Genomic DNA, 25,605 nt, shown 5'->3' on the forward strand with positions numbered 1-25,605 from the left:
ATCACGGCATTCACAATGCGAATGGCTGTGACGCCTTCCGCGGAAGACTACGCGGTCTGCGACTGCTTCACCACGGCGCCAACTTTTCCCTACTGGGTGATGTAAAGGGAATTTAGGTCCGCCTACTAAGTCCTGTAAAAGCCTGTAGCTGGCTCCAAAGCCTCTTTCCTGAACTGTATTAACCTATATATAATGAATATAGTGAATCCTGTTATTTCTGACGATCGTTGCGGCACCAAGAAACGATTCCTGGGACTCAACTGAGAGCTAGTTGAGCGGGAGCAGTGTGGAAGAAAAAGGGTTCTGTGGACAGGAACCTCATAGGGTGACCTCATCATAAATTCCTAACTGAGCAGGTTATCTAGGTAGTCAGCCCCAGGCACATCTTTTTACGTATAAGGCTTATCTTGTCCGTAGCAAGTCCCGTCCATTGTTTCTGTGCATCTAGGCTAAACCACATCCGAAAAGCCTCATTCCAGACCCCTCCTTCTAAATGATGACCACCCTCAAGAGTTTATTCTATAAGCCAACCCCAGCTTGTGTCCCCTACCCTTCATGTGCTCTTTCTTGGGGTCCCTCCATAATTAAAAATGCATAAAAGCAGCAGCAAACTGTTATTCTGAGGAACATTTGAGATCTTGCTCCCAAACATGCTGTAATTCAGCTCAAATAAATTCATAAAAATTCTCTGCAGGTTGGACTTATCTTGGGTCAACAAGCAGATTTGAGGGAGACCACTGACAGGAAACCACAGTGCAGGGTTTCTGGTGAAGAAAAACTTTTTCTTTTGCTAGAATGAATCTTGGAGGGGTTCCTTTAGATTCTGTAAATGTAAGAAGTAGATACCCAATGTTATGGCAGAAGTATGTAAAACAACTTTGTATTATTAATTCATTTTTATTTTTATCTACATGCTTGAAAGTGGTTAAGAAGAAAAAGGGTAGGTACACTTATTTATGTATCTGCTGAGGAGCATCCAGGGATAAAAAAATATTTAAATTGTGATCCTTTCCCTTTTGAGTTTCAAAGTTATTTGAACAAGGCTCTTTTAAACAAAACTTTAACTTCAACAGCTGAAAGTCTCTCTCTCCCCGCCCCCTCTGAAAAAGGTTTTATTTAGCCACAAAGAAGACCAATCTTGGGGCATGGAGTCCAACCCTGCAGCATACTACATAACTATCATCCTGGAGTTTACAATAGTTTCTTATTCATCGATTGGGGATTGGGACTGGGAAGAATGATGTGAACTGTTTGAAAAACTTTATATTAGCTATAGGCAAAAAGGGTGGGAGAAGGTGAAGTGCGGCCAGCTCTGGGAGAGGTGCAGAGCCCACCAGGAAGAAGTGTCCATTCCTCTGGATTAATGAGCAACAGTCCAGAAAGTTCATGCACACAAGAAAAGGAGGCTCCTGGGGTTGGAAGGCACCTGGCTATAGTCCCTTTTGAAAAATCACAGGAATAGCCACCTGGAAATTAATCCGAAGTTCTAACAGACTAATGAATATGAGCAGTCTTTTGTTAGCTGGTCCACAGCTATTAACAGACTAATTGTTCTGTCTCTCTCAGTCTCTGGATGCTATAATTTAATTTAGAACATCTCAGAATTTTCTCCTTGTCAGCTCATAGAATAAGGTGCTCCCAATAACAGCTAGCTGGAGAAGACACTAGGGACTCTCATAAGGAGAGGTTCACTACAAAGAAAGTAGGAACTGGGATAGTAACCAACATAATTTTAGAAAGTCTTAAGGGAGGGCTAATTTCATATACAGCTTAGAAACTCTCAGACTTATCAGAAACTCTGGCACTGGAAAAACCCTGGAGAAAACAGATGCATGTTTAAGTTAATAAGTTGTGTAAGGTGTAGGGTGGAAAGAGCTGAGTAAAAACAATGAGTGACAGGTAAGGGGAACAACTCAAAATGTAGAAAAAAACGTTATGCACAAATTCATCTCAGTGTTATCTATAATACTGAAAAATTAGAAATATCAGTCTTTCAATAAGGACATGGCAAAAATAACCAATAGTATAACCTAATGGAATAAATGCAACTATTATGCTTATGAAATCATAATGCAAATAAAATGACAGAACCGCACATGGCATTATGAGAAGTAAAAAAATCAGGTTACTTTTTTTTAAACCTTGCAAATAAAAAAACACGTAGACAATATACAAAAATATTTATAGTTGCTTATATAGAACAATTGAATTATGGATTTTTCCCAACTTTTCTCTACTTTCCAAATGTAGTTAGGTCATATTACAAAATCAAAACACTAACTATAAGCCCTAAAACTCAATAGATTCAGTTATAAGCCCAAACTGCCAACTTATGTTTATTTTGTCAAGATATTTAACAATATAAAAAAGTCCATATTTCTTCACAGTCCTATCTTTTCTCAGCGTTCAAAGGTTCAATAGTAGAAACAGCCAAATGCTGCCACGACACAGAATAAACTGTCCTACAAAACAAACAAAACAGAAAACACACACACACAAATCCAGAATGTTAGGATGCATAAAGAGTTAGATTTTCTAAATATAGAAAAAAACTACAAACTAATGAACTTTGTATAATACATAATCATAAAGTAAGCATTCCAATTTTTCCTGATTTATCAAAGAAATAATATATGAAATGCTTCTTGGAGTAAATGTATTACCCACCCCAAAGAACTATTGTATATAATAAAAGTAATAAAACTAACATAATAAAATAACAGCACTTTTTCATAAATTCTGGATAATGGTAAAAAGTATCTGGCTGTTTTCTGTTAATTTATAAAGTTTATTTGTCCATCTTTTAGCTCAGAATCAAAATGCTTTCCAGATCCCAGTTAAACACTTTAAAATACTTAAAAAATTTTTTTCATTGAGTTTAGAGAGAAAGAGGAAGGGAGAGAAAGAAGGAGGGAGGAAGAGAAGGGGAAAGAGAGAGAGGGAGAGAGAAAAACATCAGTTTGTTGTTCCACGTATTTATGTATTCACTGGTTGCTTCTTGTATGTGCCCTGACCAGAGATCGAACACCCAACCTTGGTGTATTGGGACGATGCTCTAACCAACTGAGATACCCAGCCAGGGCTTAAAACACTTTTTAGGTACTTCTTATAGGAACTCCACCTACCTCACTAGCTCCTGACCTACTGATCTCACCTCCAGTCCCAGGGTGATGAGAGAAAATCTAAACTCAAGTACCTTATTATTAACCAAAAGCAAAATTCTTTGGTTAGCCCAGTTCTCTGGCTCCTTGGGTGGGGTAACTGTGAACTGTGTTCTATAACAGTACTATCTGATGTGAGGGACCTGTTTTTGTTTTTGTTCTGATTTCCAACCCTTCATGCACTGATACTTTTGTAAAATACAATAAAATGAATATATAGGAAAACAAAATTAAAAACATACAAATACAAGCTAAATGTTTTATTATTAGATTTAATGGACATAAAATTACTTTGTCAAATTCCTGTAAGAGTTTCTAAACCCTTACACTCAATTTATGTACTTAACTCATCAAGGATCTGTAATGAATGGTTCATGGCACTAGTCTGTGGACCCCACTTTGATTGGCGCTGTTCTGTAGTGTCACCCAGAGTTCGCCAGCAGGATTGAGCCAGGTTATCCACAGCAATTATTAGTTCAAGAGCATATGCCCTTCTCTCCCCTCTCTCACTTCCTCATCCTCTACTAGTGCTTCCTGGGATCCTCTCCCAAACAATCAATTACTTTAAGCTCTGAAAATAACACCTAAACACTCAACTCAACAAACTGAACTAAAGATACAGTACACTAATTCAGCAAGCTAAACCACACTCTCAAAAATGATTTTTAGACACCTCACCCACTAACCCTGTGTTCTAAAACTCAATCCTGGCATCTTTAAGTAATAATTGATAACTAAAGTTTTATACTACATATCTGTTAATTTGAGTATTGTCTGGCCCCAACTGTTTATAAGCTCTCTACAGGCAATAGCCATTCCTGTCTTATTCCTCATTTTATTCCTAGTACCTCCAGTACAGAGATTGACACATAATAGGAGCTCAGAATTATCTGTTAAATTTGTATTGTATAAGGACTCAGGGAAATACAAATTTTTAACTTCCAAAAAGCAGGAAAAACTATAACCTTAACTTGACCCTTTCCCCAGAGAGCTGATAAATGAAGATTTACATAATACTTCCCACCATTCAGTCCCTGATCCCTCAGGTAGTTGAGCATAACATGAAACTTTGATAAGACCATAGAATTTTACAGCTTAAAGCTACCTTAAGATCTACTACATAGGCAGCTTTCAAATCCGGCAGTAAGCATAACCATGTGGGGAACATTTTTTAAAAATTCAGATTCACTGATCCAAACCCTAACTTATTTGATTAGAATCTACTTGAGTAGGGTGCCACCATCTCTGTATTTTAAACAAGTTCCTCAAATAATTCTTAGGCAGCCACTGCTAGTCTTTGGGAAAATGTAGCACAGTTTCTTAATGTTGCTGCTACAATCAGACAAAGGTCCAATCACTTACCTAAAGTCATTAATTACAAAGTTACAGAGCTGGAATGGAACCTCTCTTCTAATTCACAGTCCAGTTTCTGTTCTATACTACTATATTTAATTCTGACTCTACTAATTCACAACCTGGGAGATTTGGATAGAGGAATCAAGTATAAAACATTATTAAAATTTATAAAACATTCATGTCAAACACTTAACTAATGTTTAAATGAAACTTCTTTTTTAAAAAAACTCCTCTTTTTTTGCCTAGTTTTGAGAAATTGCTTTAAGATAAAGTAATTAGCCCTGGATGGATAGCTTAGTTGGTTGTAGCATCGTCCCATACACCAAAAAGTTGTGGGTTCAATCCCTGGGGAGAACACATACCTAGGTTTCAGGTTCAATCCCCCAGGCAGGTAACTATCAATGTTTCTCTTTTACATTGATGTTTCTGATATTTACTTATTTATTTACTTATTGATTTATGTATTTCTCTCTCTCTCTCTCTCTCCTTCTCTCTCTCTCCCTCTCCTTTTCTCTCTCTCTCCCTCTCCTTTTCTCTCTCTTACTCTGTTCCTTCCTCTTTCTCTAAAATCAATTTTTTAAAAAACATATCCCAGGGTGAGATTTTTTTTAAAAGATAAAGTAATTAATTTGGTTACTGGAAGAAAAATCACTTTACTCATAGAATCCCTGCCACCCAAATTTCTTTGCAGCTTAGCAAAGTGCTATGTTTCTATTAGCACTAAACAATATCCTATTCCCAAATTAAAATTTGTGAAGAGTTATATCATCTGTATACATCTGTGTCCTTGCCTATAAGCAGCACACTAGGTTTCTGCTTTAGTAACACAAAAAGGAATAGTAAAGTCATCTCATCTAGACGGAGTCTAAGATAAATCTCTAAGACTAAAGAGTCCTCGCATCTCAATAAATATTAAGTAATTTCATTTGAAATGCTCCTGTATCCTTTGAAAGGAAAAAAGGGTTCTCAAATAGACTTACATTCATGAAAATGTCATGAGTGTAGTTGTCAGTGTCAGCATCCCAGAAACAGCGAGCAGCCATACTAAAAAGTCAAAGAATGGAGAACTATCAGCAATACAACACAGATCTGAACTACATATATCTGCCAGCAGCAAAAGTTTTCCTTGATACATTCTTTTAGATCAGTACTCAGAAACCTTTTCACAGGTTGGCAAACAGAAAAACATATCTTACAACAGAGAACACTGGGTAAACCAAAAGGGACTGGAGTCACAGATAAGGCTGCTTGCAATTGGAGGTGACCAGCCCAGGGATCTAGCAGCCTCAGACTCTGACTAGATGCCTAATGACTAAAGGGGTCACTAACTTGAAGTGTTTGGAATTCTGTGTGGGAAGCTCTGTTATATAGATTACTTCAGCTTAGATATTTGTGTGTGACTTTTAAAGGAAATAACACCTAAGACTTATGACTAAGATGGACTTAATCCTGCTCAATAATACGAGGAGAGAAGTCGGGAAAGGATCCAACAGATTGTTTACTTGAACCTAGAAAAGAAAGGGGGCAAACTGTGAACTAGAATTCAATCTTCTAACTAATTCTAAATCCAGTATTATCTCTACAGGATGTAATGCTACCTTTAAATTCTCAATTTGGCCATTCCCCTCTCCAGTTTTGGGGTAAGAAAAAATGTCAGTCAAAATAAAAAATTTAAAAATGCAAACAATTTAAATTCCCAGTAGTATTAGATTGGTAGATGAAATTAGGGTATTTCTTGGCAATGAAATTCTATGCAGCTATTAAAGATTATTGTTTACAAAATAACTCCAAGAACATAAAAAAGTTCACAATATAATATTAAATTTAAAAAGTAATTACAAATGTTTTACATTTTTAATTAAATGTGTATGTATGATTCATCAATAACACTAAGTGCTTACTTTGTGCCAGCCTCTGGCATAAGTGCTTAATGTGTATTAACTCACTTGATCCTATGAGGTAGATACTATTATCATATCCACATAATAAACATGAAAACTGAGGGTCAGAGAAATTAAATAAACTTGTCCAAGGTCATATAGTAACTGACAAAGCTTCACTTTGAACCTAGGCAATTTAGCTTCAAGTCTGTAGCAAAGGATATACAAATACCATATTACATTGGTTCATTTTTGAAAACTTTTTAAAAAGTTTTACATAAACAAGCTCCCCTTAACCTACTATTTTACACATTCTTAAATCAAAAAAATTCTACCTATTTCCAAGCTTCAAAAGTAACAATATGAAATAAAGTCAATCTGCTTAATTGATCAATCAATAAGTATTTATTTAGAGGTCTGGCCAAGATAGAGGCATAGGTAGAAACCCTTTGCTTCCTTGTACAACCAAAAGGAGGATAACAACCAATCTAAAATCAATAAACAACCAGAAGTGCCAGAAAATCAAACTGCATAGAACTCCAGCCACCAAGGAATTAAATAAACAGTCAACTGGACCAACCAGACCAGTAAGATGGGCAGATGGAGAGAACCCGCAGCAAGGCTACTACAGACTCTGCAGGCAGGGAGGGCTGAAAGGACCCAAGGTAAAGAGGCAGACCGTGAGGGTGGGGCTGGCTGAACAGGAAACTGAGACTCAGAGCTGACTGTGGATTACAGCTAGGTTGCTGTGGTGGGAGAAATTCCCAGTCTCACACACCGGTTGGAAAGTGGGGCAAGAGCTGAGCAGGTGAGCTGCATTATTCCCTCTCTGGCCCCTCCCCACAGGCAGCTCTGCAGCATAGCAAGGAGGGTTGCCCTGCCCTGGTGAATACCTAATGCCCCGCCCCCTCACAACTTAACAGGTGTGCCAAGACAAAGAAATATGGCCCAAATGAAAGAACAGAGCAAAACTCCAGAAAGAAAGCTGAGTGATGAGGAGACAGCCAACCTCTCTGATGGAGAATTTAAAGCCCTGGTAATCAAAATGCTCACAGAACTGATTGAGCTTGGTCACAAAATGAAAGAACCGAAGTGGAACAAAGCAAAATATTCAGGGAACCAACAGTGACAGGAAGGAAACCAGGATTCAAATCAACAATTTGGACCAGAAGTAAGAAATAACATTGAACCAGAACAGAATGAAGAAACAAGAATTCAAAAAAATAAAGAGAAGCTTAGGAACCTCTGGGACAACTTTAAACGTTCCAATATCTGAATTATAGGGGTGCCAGAAGGAAAAGAACAACAGCAAGAAATTGAAAACTTATTTGAACAAATAATGAAGGAAAACTTCCCCAATCTGGTGAAGGAAACAGACTTTCAGGAAGTCCAGGAAGCCCAGAGAATCCCAGAGAAGTTGGACCCAAAGAGGAACACACTAAGACACATCATCATTGAGTTACCCAAGGTTAAAGACAGAGACAATCTTAAAAGCAGCAAGAGAAAAGGAAACAGTTACCTACAAAGGAGTACCCATAAGGCTATCAGGTGATTTCTCAAAAGAAGCCTTACAGGCAAGAAGGGACTAGAAAGAATTATTCAAAGTCATGAAAGGCAAGGGCCTAATCCAAGATTCCTCTATCGAGCAAAGCTTTCATTTAGAATGGAAGGGCAGATGAAGTGCTTCCCAGACAAGGTCAAGTTCAAGGAGTTCATCATCACCAAGCCCTTACTATACGAAATGTTAAAGAGACTTATCTAAGAAATTGAAGAAGATCAAAACTATGAACAGTAAAATGACAACAAACTCACAACTATCAACAACTGAACCTAAAACAAAGAAAAACAATGAAAACAAAAACTAAGCAAACAACTAGAACAGGAACAGAATCAGAGAAATGGGCATTGCATGGAGGGTTCAGTGGAGAAGGGGAGGGAAGGAATAGGGGGAAAGGTACAGGGAAGAAGAAGCACAATTAGTAGGCATAAATTTCACAGGGAGAGGTCAAAATGGTATAGGAAACAGAGAATTCAAAGAACTTATATGTACAACCCATGGCCATGAACTAAGGGGGGAATGCTGGAGGGTTGGGGGTGCAGGGTGGAGAGGGGGTAAGATGGGAAAAATTGGGAAAACTGTAATAGCATAATCAATAAAATATACTTAAAAAAACAAGTATTTATTTAGAAACTACCATATGTCCAGAAAGAGCAAAATCTGGCTCTACCCTCAACTCTCCCTTTAATTAGGTGAAAAAAATTAACACACATCAAAAGAGTAAAATAATGTACAGTTGTGCTCTAGAGTTGTAGAATTTATATCTTATTAGGTTTAAAAGGGACTATAACATCTATCTAGTCCAAGCTTCCAAGTCCAAGTGGCACAGTATTTTAATTAAATCTGTAGTAGTGCTACAGAAATTTAGAGACTTTAGAAAGGAGAAAGCCAAAGAAGTCTTCATAAAGGAAGTGGTACTTAAGCTGAGCAGAACCAAGCGAAGACATAAATATAACATGCATTTAACAGCCTTGGCCAGGTGGCTCAGTTGATCAGAGCCTCGTCCCATGCACCTAAAGGGTGTGGGTTTGATCCCCAGTCAGGGCAAGTATCTAGGCTGCAGTCTCAATCCCTGGTTGGGGTGTGTATGGAAGGCAACCAGTCAATGTTTCTCTTTCACATCGATATCTCTCTCTCTTTCTCTCCCCCTTCCTCTCTCTCTAAAATCAATAAATATGTATATATTTGGGTGAAGATTAAAAAAATTATTTAACATATATTTGTTGAGTATCATATCTATGCAACGTGCTAGGTACAAGTAATAAAGATGCACAAAACACAATTGTTGCCTTCAAACTATGAACTCTTTACACCATTTTCCAATAAAAAGAACCAGAGCTACTTGGGGAAATGGCCAATTCCAGGTCTGTAATGTAGAAGATAAATCTGAAATACCTGGGTCATATCAAAAACCTGAACTATTAAATATGTATATTTATATATACTTACAAAGTTTTGTCAAAATGACTTAGAAGAATATGATGGAACAGTTTGTAGCAGGTCAATGCTCCCTCCCAGATCAATTAAAAAAATTGTATAAAATGAATCAGAGCTGCTGAAGCAAACAGGACTAGGGGAGTCAACACCTAAAGGGGAGTGAACTGCTAGGAGGAAAACTGATCTTCTGCACATGAGTTCTCCCCTAGTCCTGGTCTCCCCAGTAGGACATTTGCCAACTCTGGGTGCATGACTAGAAGCTAAGAATATGGGTTTTATCCAGGTAAAGGACCAATTACTGGGGGGGGCAGGAAGCCATCAGGACTGCTGGCAGTCTTGCAGGGCTAGGGAGAAAAAAATGGAGACTTGAAGAACCAAGATACCTGTAAAAAAGAAGAGAGTAGAACTCAGCCTTAACATTACATGGTAGGTTTCTCCTCAAAATGTGCTGAACTCTGAAACTGCATATGCAGGAACCTAAAAAACTAAGTGTGCTGGACAAAATAATAGCGTCCCACCAAGTATGTGTATGTCCTAAACCCCAGAAGTTAGGAATATGTTATAATACATGGCAAAAAGGGATTTACATATATGATCGAGTTAAGGATCTTGGGATGTGGAGAGTATCCTGGATTATCCAGCTGGGCTCAATGTAATCACAAGGTCCTTACAAAAGAAGAGGGAGACAGGTGGGTCAGAGTCAGAAAGACACCTGAAGATAGTATGCTGCTGGTTTTGAAGATGGAGGAAAGGTTTATGAGTCAGAATGCAGGCAGCCTCTAAAAGCTGGAATAGGCAAGAGAATGGATTCTCCACTAGAGCCTCCAGAAGGAACAGAGCCCTGCTGACACCTTGATTTTAGTTCAATTAAACCCATTTTGGATTTATGATCTCCAGAACTCTAAAATAATATATTGTGCTGTTTTAAGCCACCTGGTTTGTAATTTGTTACAGCAGTAATAAGAAATTTAATACACTACGGAAAAAGACTCTGATATGAAGAGTAGTTTTATACTGAGGAAATAAGGACTAGAAGTCAGTACTTGCTGGAGTGGGGTTCAAATGAATACTTCAAATTCTTGGTTGAGAGATCTGGAGAGCCATCTTCAAGAAAGAATGGTGAACTGAAGACAGAGCTTTATCAAAACTGGAATCAAACCTAAACTCAGCTCAGTACCTCACTGGATTAAAGTAAGCAGCCCATATTCTACCTCACAGGTGGCAAACACAAGGCCCTTGGGCCAAATTCTGCCCTCCACCTTGTTTTATCCCGCCCAGCATCTTGTTTCTACCTGGCGGCAGTCCCGAGCTCTCACTTAACTGTTAAGGAGTAGTTGCACTTATACAGTCCTAAAATTACATTCAGCCCTTTGAAGGCAACCACGAGGCTGATGTGGCCCCTGGTGAAAATGAGTTTGACACACCTGCATCTGAATAACAAAGGAAATTATCAACTCTCTGAAAGATATACAATATATTATTTTACAGTTCTGGAGATAATAATCTCTGAAAAAAAATAATGTTATCTGGAGGTTCTACAGTTTTTTAACACAATGTCCAGGATTCAAATGAGGCATACCAAGAGACAGAGCCAGCCCTATGAAGAGTTATCAAGAAAAAGAATAATCAGTGGAAACAGACTCGCACATGATCCAGATACTAGAATAAGCAGAAAATGACTAACATAACTGCTATGACTAAAATGTAAACAGGTAGGATAGAGAAGACATTAAAAAATAATTTCACCAGAAAATTGGAATCTATAAACAAATTTTAAATAGAAATTCTAGACCTGAAAAATATTGTGTTGGCCAAAAAGTCCATTATGTTTTTTTCCACATGATGGCTCTAGTAGTGCTTAGTTGTCTTGAACTTCATTTGAAACAATTTCGTTAGATTGTATTGTGACAGTTGTCATATCAGTGAGTATTTAAAGATAACATCAAAATTGGTGAATTTTTGTGCAGCCATTTTAATATTGAAGATGGAAGAAAACATGCAACATTTTCAGCATATTATGCTTTATTAATTCAAAAAGGTAAAAACGCAATTGCAACACACAAAAAAAGACTTGTACAGTGTATGGAGAAGGTGCTGTGACCGATCAAATGTGTCAAAAGTGGTATGCCAAGTTTCTTGGTACTCTGGACATTTTTACTAAACAATTCTTTGCTGTGGGACTATCTTATGCATTGGAAGATGTTTAGCAGCACCTCTGGTCTTTACCCACTAGAAGCCAATAGCAGGAGATAGCTGACATGCTCAAAATATCAAAATCAATAAAGTTATTGGTCAAAATGAAAAGTGTGTCTTTTATTTTACAGAAAAAAACATATGAAATTTTTGGCCAACCTAATATAATAACTGAAATTAAGAATTTACTAAATGGGTTTAACAGCAGATTAGACACAACAGAAAAGAGGATTAATCAATTAAAAGACAGAACGATAGAAAAGTGTCCAAACTGAAACACACACACACAAAAAACAAAAAATTTAGTCAAGCACATAAGAGACATGTGGAATACAGTAAAAAAGATATAAGTACATGTAATTGGAGTCTAAAAAGGAGAGCGGAGAGCAAAGAGTGGAAGTGGCATTTTAAAAAGACAATGGCCACACCTAGCACCCAGATCTTAGTTTCTAAAGCCATTCTCCAATAAATTGAACTAGGGCTTCTTGGAGATATGGCTGATTCTAGGCTAGAGCAGGGAATGAGTAATATGGAGTATCTTATAGTGCAAACAAGTAAGGGAGTGCGCAAAAAAAAAAAAACTCACAACAGTAGAGTATGTCAAAGGGACACAGGAGTCAACTGAAAGAGCTCAAATGGTCAAAGCTGGAACAATTTGAGAAATAAAATAAAGTAGTAGATTATAATCCATTACTGAATAAATTAATTAAAAAGAGACAAATCTGTGCTGAACAATTCCAAATAATTTACATAAATACTCTGCCTTCAAGGAGATGGATCATAACTCCCTGCTCTATAAGTGGGCTTCACATAGTAGTTTAATCCAGAATGAAAGGGAAGAAAGAGTAGCTTTACAGGGGATAATCTGACAAACGTTATGTCAGGCAGGTGATTGAGGTTAACATCAGTGGTAATATGTCATGTTGATAACAAGTACCATGATATGATGAGAACAGCACTTTATCTCTGTGATCTTCCTCCCAAAGAACTATTAGCCCAGGGTAATCATGAGCAGACAAATCTCAGTTGAAGGAAATTCTACAAATACCGAACCAGTACTTCTCAAAACTGTCTAAGTCATCAAAACCAAGGAGAGTTTGAGTAACTTCCATAACCAGGAGGAGCCTAAAGAGACATGAAATGCGCTATCCCAGATAAGATACTAGAAAAGAAAAGGACATTAGGTAAAAACTAAAGAAACATGAATAAAGTATGAACTTTGGTTAATAATAATGCATCGATATTGGTTCATTAGTTGTGACAAATGTACCATACCAATAATGTAGGATGTTAATGACAGAGGAAAATAGATGTGGGGTATATTATATGAGAACTCTCTGTACTATCTCTGCAACTTTTCTACAAATCTAAAATTATAAAATAAGAAGTTTATTTTTAAAAAGAAATGTTCTATAAAAAGACCATGTAGGTAAAGTGTCCCCAAAAGGGTTAAGAGACCAAAGAATGAGACAGATGAGTCCAGGTTTTTGGTTAATGTGTTTACTAGAGAACTTACTTACAGAAAATACTTGTCTTGGCCTGCTGCAAAACAATCAAATCTCCATCTTTCCCCTCCTAGACCTTCATCTTTCTTTTATTTTTTTTATCTTTATGTATTGATATTTTTTTTTAGACAGAGGAGCACGGATGTATTGTTCCACTTATTTACACATTCATTAGATGCTTCTTATATGTGCCCTGACTGGAGATCAAACCTGCAGCCTTGGTGTATTGGGAGAACACTCTAATCAAATAAGCTACCTGGCCAGGGCCCTAGACCACCATCTTTCATCCCTACTCAGGGATAGACCTACATGTTCCAAAGGGATTGTATGGGTGGTCAGGGAGAACAAAGAAGCCAAATACCAGCAGACCCTGGCGCCAGGGTGAGCCAAGAAATAGATAACTTCTAGAGCTCCTTGCCACAGAGTAAGAAGTAATGGAAGCTCTGTGAGTAGCCTGAAACCTCTGGACACATTCCAGAGTACACCCAAGAGAAGGGGAGGAGGGGGGTCAAAGATCCAGACTCATTCACTCAGAAGTTAAACAGGTAGATTAGCTTCAAGATGGCGTCAACTCTGTCAACACACTAGGAATTTCCCCAAACTGATACAAAAATATATTCAAGGAACTCTGAGAACCCTAAGCTGAATGAATTAAAAGAAAATCATATACATCACAGTGAAATGACAATGAGAAAAACATTTTAATGTGGCTAGGAAAACAAAAAGACAATCACCTCCAAAAGAAGAGTAGTAAGAGTTACAGCTAACTTCTCTAAGGCAACAACGGAAACCAGAAGACAACATAATCACATCTTTAAAGTGCTGAAAAAGGAAAGACACATACCTTTCCTTCTATCTCTTTCCCTTAAGGAATGTAAATGCAGTACTGGGCCATCTTCAGCCATGCAGATGAAGACACAGCAGAGCAACAGACAGGACAGCCTCTGTCCTTGACAGAGCTGGTGTCCTGTGAGGCACCGCCAGGTTTGGACTCCTACTGGTATGGTATGTTTTGAGAAGAGAAATAAACCTTACATTTTGTGTTGTTGTTGTTGTTTTTGAGGAAAAGAAATAAAAAGGATCAGGAGTTAACATGAAGAAACTACCAATGGCAAAAGATAGGACAATCTGAACCTCGATAAGGATAATAACAATGGATTTAAACATATCGAATATATTTAACAACATGGATTCATAGATAGAAAAAAAACTTCATTAGTAATCTTTGGAGGATACTAGGGAACCAATTCATTATTCTGAAAATTAGTAAACTTATCCTTCCTTTCCTGTACAAACTATTCCTCACTGCAATGAAATAGTTGAAAGAAAAGTGATTCTTAATAGAATTCCAGCTAATAATCAAAGAATAGTAGAACTAGAAGATCACCATTTTGTAACCTCTGATGAATACTGGATCTAGGACAGGCTGCTAAAACCATTAATGATAAAGCTGCTGGTGAACTTTATAACAGATGGATCTATCTGACAACATCTGAACTCCATGATCAATCTTAACAATTAAAACAAGGAACAACCAGACATTTTGTGCCTCCTAATGAGATGCAATAGGATGCATACTAAACACCTATGTAATATCCTTCCCCAAAACCCAAACCTCTAAGACTATATCTAACTACTTAGACAAAATAGGAAACAATACCATGAGAATACAATCAGCAAATGTCAGAATATAGGACTCTCTACAGGACAAACAACCTAATTTCTTCAACAAATAAATGTCAAGGTAAAAAGAGAGAAAGAGAGAGAGAGAGAGATCAAAAAGAGGGAAATAAATGATATACTAAAAAAATTTAAGAGATGTATCAACCAAATATAATGTGTAGACTTTGGATCCTGATTTGAACAAACTGTAAAATGTGTACATATATACAACATACACACACATACAGTACACATATATATAAAATAACTGGGGATATTTGAATGTGAACTGATATTTTATAATATTAAGGACCAACAATATTTAGATGTGACTGATGTTATTTTACTTTTGTTAAAGGGCCTTTATATTTTAGAGATATATACTGTTGTATTTATAGATGAAATGATATAATGACTGGAATTTGCTCCAGAATAATCTGATGGGGGCAGGGAGAGTAGGTGGGTGTATAAATGAAACAACATAGGTATGTACTGATAACCTTTGAAGCTAAGTAATAGATCCATAGGAATTCCTTAGTCCCTACACATTTGCATACATTTGAAAGTTTAGACAATCAAAATTTTAAAGGGGGTTGGGGGAGGCTTTGTATTCCAAGCTCTAGAGTTGGTCCTGATCCCATTTAACCAAGTCAATTTAAAGGAGTTTATACTTGACAGGGTTTGAAATAAACTCTATATAGAGTTTGTGGAAAGAAAGTAAGGTGTACTCCTGGGAGACTGGTCTGGTATGCAAAATGAATTGTAGAGGAGAGAGATCACAATCAAGAAGTGCTGATAAGGGGCTGCTAAGTAATCCTGGAATCCAGATTACAGTGCAAAAGGAGAGAGTAATGGCTAAATAGGATAAAAGAAGAACTTTGGTAATACTGTGAGAGACAAATTAAAATGACAGCCGATTTAAGGAGAAGGGAAAAGACATTTGGAACTCTGAACATTTTGAGTCTGAGGTAACAGAACAGTCAACTATTTCTTAGTCTCTCTGTGGTGAGAAAATCTTCTGAAGCCCTTAAGAAGATGGTAGAGAACACTGTGGTGAAGAGTACTGTGCTAGGAGTCAGAAGGGTGGATTCTATTAGTGACCCTGACACCAGCCATATCTATAATTTCGAGCAAATCATGCTGAATCTCCCAAGTGTCATCATAAAATAGGGGGACTAAACACTAGAAAATACTGGGTTGGCCAAAAAGTTCATTTGATTTATTCCATAAGATGGCTCTAGTAGTGCTTAGTTGTCTTTAACTTCATTTGAAACAATTTTGTTGGATTGTATTGTGACAGCTGTCATATCAGCATGAATTTTATAAAAAACTTATCAGCCCTGGCTGGCTCAGTGGATTGAGTGCGGGCTGAGAACCAAAGTGTCGCAGGTTTGATTCCCAGTTAGGGTACATGCCTGGGTTGCAGGCCATGACCCCCAACAACCGTACATTGATGTTTCTCTCTCTCTCTCTCTCTTTCTCCTTCCCTTCCCTCTCTAAAATTAATAAATAAAATATTTTTTAAAAACCATCAACATTGGTGAGTTTTTATGCAGCCATTTTAATATTAAAGATGGAAGAAAATATACATTTTTCATCATATTATGCTTTATTATTTCAAGAAAGGTAAAAATGCAACTGAAACACAAAAAAAACATTTGTAGAGAAGGTGCTGTGACTGATTGAACATGTCAAAAGTGGTTTGCAAAGTTTTGTGCTGGAGATTTTTTGCTGGATGGTGCTCCACAGTTGGGTAGACCAGTTAAAGTCGATAGTGATCAAACTGAGACATTAATTAAGAACAATCAAAATTATACAAGGCAGGGAAATAGCCAACATACTCAAAATATCCAAATCAGTAAAGTTACTGGTGAAATGAAAAATGTGTCTTTTATTTTACAGAAAAAAACTAAAGAACTTTTTGGTCAGCCCAGTATCTGTAGTCCCTTTCAAACCTAACTTTCTATAGTGGGAATTCTCAGTGATAATATCTATAAGGTATTTTAAAAATTCATTCAACAAATACTTTAGTACATTCTTATAAAATACTACTGTGCAAGACACTATTTACAAATCATAACAGCAGATTAACACTATGGCACAGGAAAAGACAAGAAATACATATTTTGAACCTCACCAATACAGAAATGACAATTTGAGGTCATGAGAATGAATGAGCTCATTAGAGAGCATATTGAAGAGCAGAAGAATAAGAACTGAGCCTTGAATAAAGCTGACAGCTGGGGGTGTAGGGCATAAAGAGGAACCAGTGAAGGAAAGAGAATAATAAGTTAGAAAAACAGGAAAGAAACAAGTTAGGTAAGTCTTGGCATCAGGGCCAATAAAACCAAAGTGAATTTTAAGAAACAGAAGCCCAGGCCAATATAAGAGCTAAGAAAGAGCTTTAGATTTGCTAATAAGGAGGTCTCAGACAATTTTAAAGGAATTAATTTTGGATAATGGTAGGACCAAAAACAAAGCAACAAGGAATATGGAAGGAAATGTATATACATAATCCCATATTTCTTTGGGAACATATACAAGGTCTATCTGGAAAAACTGCAGCCACTGTTAATGTAACAAGAATAGTTTGCACGACATTGATGTAATCTGGCAGTCAAGGAGAGTGGACTGGAATGGGCATGCGTGAACAATGACAACTTCATTGTACTAGTCAGTGCGGGTGGTAGACACCACTGAGTGAGCATGTGCACTGTGTGGCCGTCATGTTCAAAATGACTGAGCAAATAGAGCAACAAATCTGTATCAAATTTCACATTAAGCTTAAACATTCCTCCACAGAAACTATTCAGATGATTCAGAAGGCCACAGCTATGGGCAACTGGTGATTGGCAGCTTCATCACAGCAACATCTCATTCACCATGTCTCATGCAGAGTTTTTTGGCAAAACATCAAATCACTCAGGTGACTCAGCCCCTCTACAGCCCACATCTGGCACCCTGCAACTTTCTGGCTTTTCCCAAAACTAAAATCATCTTTAAAATGGAAGAGATTTCAGACCATTGATGAGATTCAGGAAAATATGACGGGGCAGCTGATGGCAATTGGGAGAGCTATGTGAGGTCCCAAGGTGCCTGCTCTGAAGAGGACTGAGGCATCATTGTCCTATGTAAAATATTTCTTGTATCTCCTTCAATAAATGCCTGATTTTCATAGTACATGGCTGGGTACCTTCTGGACAGAACTCGTATACATAAACCCTAAAAGCCCTAGTAGCCTGCAGATACTGTGAAAGTGAATTACCCCATTGAGCTCAGTCAGTCTGTGAACCTCACTGTTCAGTACCAGGATCTCTTGAGTTCACAGCTGCATTATGTTATACTGTCCTTTCCTCTCCCCCTCTTGAAAAGATACAATCTTACTGAAACATCAAAAGGATAATAAAAACAAGAATAAAAAACCAACTACTCACAATACTCCTTCACCTCTTTGTTCTCCAATCACTACTTGCACCACCATTTTATATCGGTCAAATCCCATTTCTAGAAAGAAAAAATTAGAAAGTTATCTATAAGCAAATATATGGTAAAATTACTTAATGAAGGTGTCTGAAAAAGAACATAAGCGTTTAGTCTACAAGCATGTACTGAGCATGACGATAAGCCTGAGAGTCAGAACTGAGGAAAAATTCTAATTGTAAGCTTATAAGTGTGTAACCTTAGACAAACAAAATCCTGAAGATTCTCACTAACAACAAATCTAGAGAGAAGAAAATGAATGAGCATCTTTACCTTCCCCTTTTTCTGACCAGTGAATAGTGGAAACAGTAACAACAAAATGTGAAATGGGCAAAGTTGAAACATAGGCAACTCTCTCTGATGAAAGTAAAATCTTTAGGATTATATAGTAAATTAGGCAAACACTCTGAACACTACAGGTACCCACTCAGGATACCTAACAAAATCTCAGAAAAGCCCTGACCAGTGTGGCTCAGTTGATTGGGCGTCCAATCTCAACATCAAAAATCTCAACAAGAGATTTTTCCCTGCACAGCAAAATCTCACCAATTCAAATCTTCTTTTTAATAAATTTTTTAAAATTTTAATTATTGTTCAAGTACAATTTTCTGTCCTTTACCCCTATTCGAGCCCGCTCCCCTCAAATCTTGAGAAGGGCACATCCCTAGGTTGTAAGTTCAGTCCCTGGTTGGGGCACGTACAAGAGGCAACCAATCAATAGTTTCTCACATCAATGTTATTCTCCCTTTCTTTCTTCCTTTCTCCCCTCTCTCTAAAAATAAATAAATTATTTATTTATTTATTTATTTATTTAAATCTCAGAAGCAGTCACAGCCCAAGTTATTCTTTTAAAAATACTGCACATGGCTTAGCTGAGCTTCCTCCTTTCTCTACCCATTCCTCTTCTTCCTTTTCTTATACCCATCTTTTAGCAGTATGGCTAGAATATTAAATATTTAGCCCTTAAATCATAGTTCTGGGAGAAAAATAAAATTGTCTTAAATACAGTGGGAGTAAAGCTTAAAAAAAATCACCCACACTACATCATACCAAAATAAAAAGAATCTGAATAGCAATATGCAAGGTGCAATAGCAAAAACAGAATAACAAGAAAGAAAGAAACATACTGTTTAAGGGAAAAAATTCAACCTAGGAGTTAATATGAATAAAAAAGCAAAGAAATTCTTCACAACTGATTCACAATATAGAACAATGTAAGCTCTTAAACTCAATAAAATAAGAACTCAATCAGATTATAATAAAACAGAAGGATAGAAAGGGAAATTGAAACTCCAGGAAACAAACAGAATACCCACAAAATAGCAATGCAGAACTAATAAATTTAAAATGGTAACAGACAAAACAGACACAATTGAAAACTGAATTACTGTTTTAAAATGATCACAAGGGCCCTGGCTGGTGTGGCTCAGTGGATTGAGCACCAGCCTACAGACCAAAAGGTGGCCAGTTGGATTCCCAGTCAGGGCACATGCCTGGGTTGTGGGCCAGGTTCCCAGTTGGGGGCATGAGAGAGACTACCAATCTGTTTCTTTTGCACATTGATGTTTCTCTCCCTTTCTTTCTTCCTCCTTTTCCCTCTCTCTAAAAATAAATAAATAAAATCTTTTTTAAAAACTTTATGTGTACAGCAGTACCCCTTATCCACAGTTTTGCTCTCTGCAGTTTCAATTTCCCATGGTCAACCACAATAGAAAATATCACATGGAAAATTCCATAAATAATACATAAGCTTTAAATTGTGAAACTATCCGAATAACGTGATGAAATCTCACACTGACCCACTCCCGCCCAGACCTTGAATCACGCCTTTGTCCAGGGTATCCAGACTGTATTCAACACCCGCCCATTAGTCACTTAGTAGCCGTCTCCATGATCAGATCCACGGTAGTGGTACTGCAGGCAGTCCTTTTGCACAAGTCACCCTTACTTTACTTATCAAAGCACAAAAATAGTGATGCTGGCAGTTTGGATATGCCAAAGAGAAGCTGTAAAGCGCTTCCTTTAAATGAAAAGGTGAGTACAGCACAATATGACATTTTGATAGACAGAAAGATACCATCACATTCATATAACTTTTGCTATAACATATTGCTACAAATGCTATATTGTATTATTAGTTATTTCTGTTAATCATACTGTACCTAATTTATAAATTAAATTTTATCATAAGTATGTATGTATAGGAAAAAACATAGTATACTATGGTTTTAGTACCTCCCATGGTTTCTGGCAACCACAGGGGACTATAGAATATATCCCCACAGATAAGGGAATGTCTCCTCTGGAGAGTATTCAGCATAAGGGAAAGTCTCCTTATCTGTGAGGAAATATATCTGTGGACTGCATTGTCCAGATTTATTACAATGAAAATGTATTATTACTACAGAGACATTTCTTCTCTCCAAAAAATAATTTTTTAAAGGACAGATAGAAAGACAGGACTTTTCTGATGGTATAACGTTTTTAATAAAAGAGAGACCAAGAAACAGATCAAGAATGGGTAGGAAAAGCACAAGATTTGATCTGCACATGCAGAGTGTGGCACAAATGGAGGGCTGAGTAGGACAAGTAGTAAGGATTCAGCTGGAAAGACTAATGGAGGTCAGATTGAAAGGGTGCTGAATGACATGCTGAGAAACGAATACCTTGGCGGGAAAAACAACCAAGAATTTTGGGGGAGAAGGAGCTCCTGTACTTCCTGGATTTTCTGCATACTTGGGTTTCCTGAATAGTGTGGTTCCATACAATGTCTTATTTCAAATCTTTGCTCTTTCCCACCATCTGCAAAAACCTATATGAGAAGTTACCAAATAATTGAGAAGACTAGACATTAAAGAAAAATGTGTCTTTAACAGAATGCACATTTATGTCCCTTTTTTAAAGATGGAGAAGGAGCCCTGGCTGGTGTGGCAGTGGATAGAGTACCTGCCTGAGAACCAAAGGATCACCGGCTCTATTCCCAGTCAGGGCACATCCTGGGTTGTGGGGTGGGTCCCCATTGGGGTCATGTGAGAAGCAACCACACATCAATGTTTCTTTCCCTGTCTTTCTTCCTCCCTTCCCCTCTTTGTCTAAATAAATAAATCCTTAAAAAAAAAAGCTGGGGAAGGAGAAAAATGGGTAAAACTGAATGTTTGAAGGGAACAAGTCACTTCTAGTTATCACCATTATTACCTTTTAATTTATCTTTAATATTTTCTGATAAACGTTTTGTGAGCTGAGGCATTTCCTCTGGAGAGTATTCAGCATTTGCCAGTTCTTCCTTGAGCACAGCATGGATGCAGTCTTTAACCACAGAGGGTCTGAACCTGAATGAAACAGTTTGAAATATCTAATTAGTTAATTACAAAACCCCACTTATCTTTGCAGATCAAGTTCCTCCAGCTCTTTGTCATTAGAACCATATAATCCTTCTTTATTATATTATTATAAAAGTAATTTAAAAAAACAAGTTAAGAAAACAAATCTTATCTCTTCCATGAACTTCAAGTCACATATCCCAACACATATTCTGCCTGGATGTTCTAGTAGGCAACTCAAAGTTGATACATTCAACACAGAGCTGCTGATTCCGGGAGCTCCTTTCCCTGAACTGGGTCCGGCTGCAGTCACCTCCATCTCAGTCAGTGGCAACTCCGTTCTTCCAGATGCTCAAGCCAAAAACTTTGGTGTCAGTCTTGTTGCCTTTCTCTCTCACAGCCCATATCCCATTCATGAGCAAATCTGATCAGTTCTACCTTCAAAGTAATCTAAAAGTCAATCATTCTTATCACCCAATTCCTATGACCTTGCTCCATGCTACCATTACTGCTTGCCTGGACTACGATGGCATCCTAACAAGTCTCTGTGCCTGCCTTTGTCCCAAACCCCATTCTCAACATAGCAACTGGACTGGTCCCATTAAACTACATGTCAGATCACGACACTCCTCTATGCAAAACACCACACATAGTTCCTACATCACTCAGAGTAAAAGCAATATCCTAACTGTGATTTGCAAGTCCCATTTGACCCACCCTACCAGACTCTCCGAACTTGTTTCCTACTACTTTCCCCCCAATTCTCTCCACTTGGGCCCCACAGGCCTTCATTATGTTCTTTAACCACACCAGGTATGCAAACTTCAGTGCTTCTGCACTTATTGCCAACCTCTGCCTGAACTTCAGTTTCCCCTTTTATGCATAGCTAGCTCCCTCACTTCTTTCAAGTTTTTATATAAGTCACTTTTCCTAGGAACCCTCTCTAAAATATAAACCACCCTCTTACCATATCACTTTATATCTCCCTTATTACTATCTAGTACACAGTGTGGTCCATTTATTTATCTTGTTTGTTGTCCTTTATCCTAGCTAGGCCGTAAACTCAAAGAGGACAGGGATCCCTATTTCTTAGAACAGCACTCAGCGCACAGTAGACAATAAATTTTTTTTTAAGAAATAGATAATTGAATAAATGAAGACAGAGAAAAAAATCTTTCTTAATTTCACCATCCTAAGAATGCCATTTCCATTTCCATTGTATTTCCCATATATTATAATAATACTAAGTTCCTTTTCTGGGATATATATTCTAAAGATGATTTGTCTATCAGGTGCCAAGTCACCAGAATGTTTCAAGTTTTTTGAGTTGATAATGTGGTTTAATAATTGGTAGTACTACTGGTCTCTTAATACATTTTAACAGTATTTTCTTTGGTCTCTTGCCTGTTTTATTCTCACAGATGAATTTCAGAATCATTGACAAATTTGCAGGATTTGATATGTTCAAAATATGGTCTACCTATTAATAAACATACTTTATCTGGCTCTTCCTTTAAGCCTTTTTCATTCTCAGTAAATGTTAAAAGTTTTTTCAAACATGTCATAAATCATTCCATAGGACTATTCTCACATAATACATATTTTTTGTGTGTGAATCATGTTCTGTACTCTTTTACAGCAAAAACACAGGCAAATGACACTCTATAAGTTTAGAATCTTTTACAAAGATAACTGAACATATCTTTTTTTTAAAATATCCATTCTACCCTTCAGAAAACTGCTGTGTGAAATGCTTGAGCACATTATAACCAAAGTTCCTGGCTTCTGATATTTGCCAAGCATTTGATCCAGCGATCTGGTTTCAAGAAACAGAGGAGGGGCTTAGGAAATCTTTTACTTTAAATCTTTTTTAATCTTGTGGAAATGAAGTTAGTGATATATCCTACAGGCCTAGCAGACTGTCTTCTGCATTTTTCTGTGTGCCTGAATCCTGGGAAGGTATAAGGATGGCAGGCCAAAAACTTCCATGTATGAGAGAGGGACATGCACAAAACCCCCCACAAAACTTACTTATTAAAAAACTGTGTATTTATTCCTACATGTTTAAACTTCAGTCACCTTCAAAGTACTCTCTCTCCATTTGGTGCAATATACCTATCGACACCTTTCCCACCACTCAAAAGTTTTTGAACTCATCGATTTTGATGCCTTTTTGTATTTCTGCCATTTTTTAATTCACCTCTTCCACATCAACACAACATTTCCCTTTGAAGACTTTTGTCATCAGGGGAAACAAAAAAGGTCACTCACTGTGAGATCAGATGAATAAGGAGAATGGGGCACACGGGTCATGACATTTTGGGTTAAAAAAAAAACAACTAATGAACACACAGCACTGATGTGGACAGGTGTGCTCGTAAATCATCCATCATAAAATGGGCAAATGGTTGAGTCTTCAAAAATAATTCACTGAAGCCAAACACCGCATCTCATAATAATACCAGTTGGTACACTGATGCAGATGGGTTCCTAGAACACTCACCTAGCAGAAGGAAGCCTGTACTACAATGGGCCCACCCTCCAGAAGATAATTCTGGTTTGGAGGGTGGGTCCCTACCCTTGCAGAGGAGTAAGCTGTTCTGGCACATGTATGTACACAGCAACCTTCAAAAAGCTGTTTGTTTTCTTCTTCTCCTTTCCCCTGTGCCCACGTCCTGGGTCTGATAGGCCGGAACCAATCACCCTAACCCACTCTCTTAACACTGCTAGGACAGGTAGGGTTCTCTGCTGCCCCCTGCTGCTGAAGCTCAAGAAAGACAGAGCCCCTCTCCCCACGACTCGCCCCTCCTTCATCAGCCCTCTCCAGCCCCCTGCCAGCCCGGCCCCGCTGTTCCCGAGTCGGGGACCTTCCCCGACACCTAGGCGAGCTCTGCCCGCCTGGCCCACTCTCGCAAGTCGCCCCACCACAACCCGTCTGCTACCCGCCTTTGCTGGAAAATGGGCCTCAGAATATAGGTGTTCTCGGACTCCCCAGAGTTCTTCTCGGTCTCAGGCACCCCGTCTGATGCAGAGAAGGACGCGCCTACAGCGAAGGACGTAAGAGGCACCGAAGCCATGGCCAAGGTTTCTAGGTCCTGTATATCTCGCGATGAAGGCCTGGTGCGTTGCTGCACGGAGCTGGGAAACCGTTGCCAGGGCAACAGGACCGCCCTTCCCCAGGACTTGATGCGTGCGCACCAGTACTGGGCAGGAACTGGCCCAGCGGGAGCGACTAACTCCGACAGAAATTGATGTAGTTCTGTCTGGTTTACGAAATACTTTAATACACATTAGCTGTTATTAGCCACACTACTGGCTTAAGTAGTTGATGCGGAACGTGAGGCCTATAGAGGTCCAAGAACACACAGCTAGAGAAATCTTCAAATTGTGACCTGAAGGCCAAATCCACCGTTCATCTTGTTTTGTACAACTGGTGAACAGGTTTTATATTTTTGGGTGAAGAAAGTCAAAAGAAAAAATCATGTTTCATGGCTGGTGAAAATGACAGGAAATTAAAATTTCGGTGTCCATAAATGATGTTTTATTGTAACATAACAATGCTCACATATTGTCTATGGCTGCTTTTGCTCTATTTTGGCAGAATTGACTCCTTGCAACAGAGGTCTTTTGGCTCTCAAAGTCTAAAATATTATCTGGCCCTTACAGAAAAAAAATTTCAGTGCCCTGCTCTAATCCATAACTGCCAACCTGCAATTTCCCCAGTGCACCCACACCCCCAGCTCCAGTGCAAAAATCAGAAGGAGCATACTTAGAGTGCATTCCCTGCTCATAAGTACCAGTCTCTGGTCCTGTTTTACAAGGCTGTAGTATCTTGGCCTCTACCAGCTTCAAAAACTAAGAAGAGAAATTCCCCCAATATTCATCCAGGCTTCCTTTGAAAACATGTGACCTATTGGTTGGATCAACAACTCAGAAAATGTGCTACTATAACATGCAAAGGGGGTAGTTTCTATAAAAGCACACTTTTGCAAGTTCTACTAGAAGCCAACTAATTTTACTATTCCACGTTTTGTTTTATAAAGTGTTTTCTTG

At 38.0% G+C, this 25,605-nt stretch overlaps 1 protein-coding gene across 1 annotated transcript; it reads right to left on the minus strand.

Annotated features, from left to right (window-relative positions):
• Window positions 1–889: 889 nt before the first annotated feature.
• DYNLT2B (dynein light chain Tctex-type 2B) lies at window positions 890–24,836 on the minus strand (the record flags this gene model as incomplete). Its single annotated transcript, XM_028504057.2, has 5 exons — window positions 890–2,462; window positions 5,498–5,561; window positions 18,187–18,256; window positions 21,428–21,561; window positions 24,499–24,836. Coding segments are annotated over 5 exons (654 nt in total), but the record flags the coding sequence as incomplete, so codon positions are not given.
• Window positions 24,837–25,605: the final 769 nt, after the last annotated feature.

The sequence above is a fragment of the Phyllostomus discolor genome, chromosome 2 (assembly GCF_004126475.2).
Source record: "Phyllostomus discolor isolate MPI-MPIP mPhyDis1 chromosome 2, mPhyDis1.pri.v3, whole genome shotgun sequence".
Lineage (NCBI taxonomy): Eukaryota > Metazoa > Chordata > Mammalia > Chiroptera > Phyllostomidae > Phyllostomus > Phyllostomus discolor.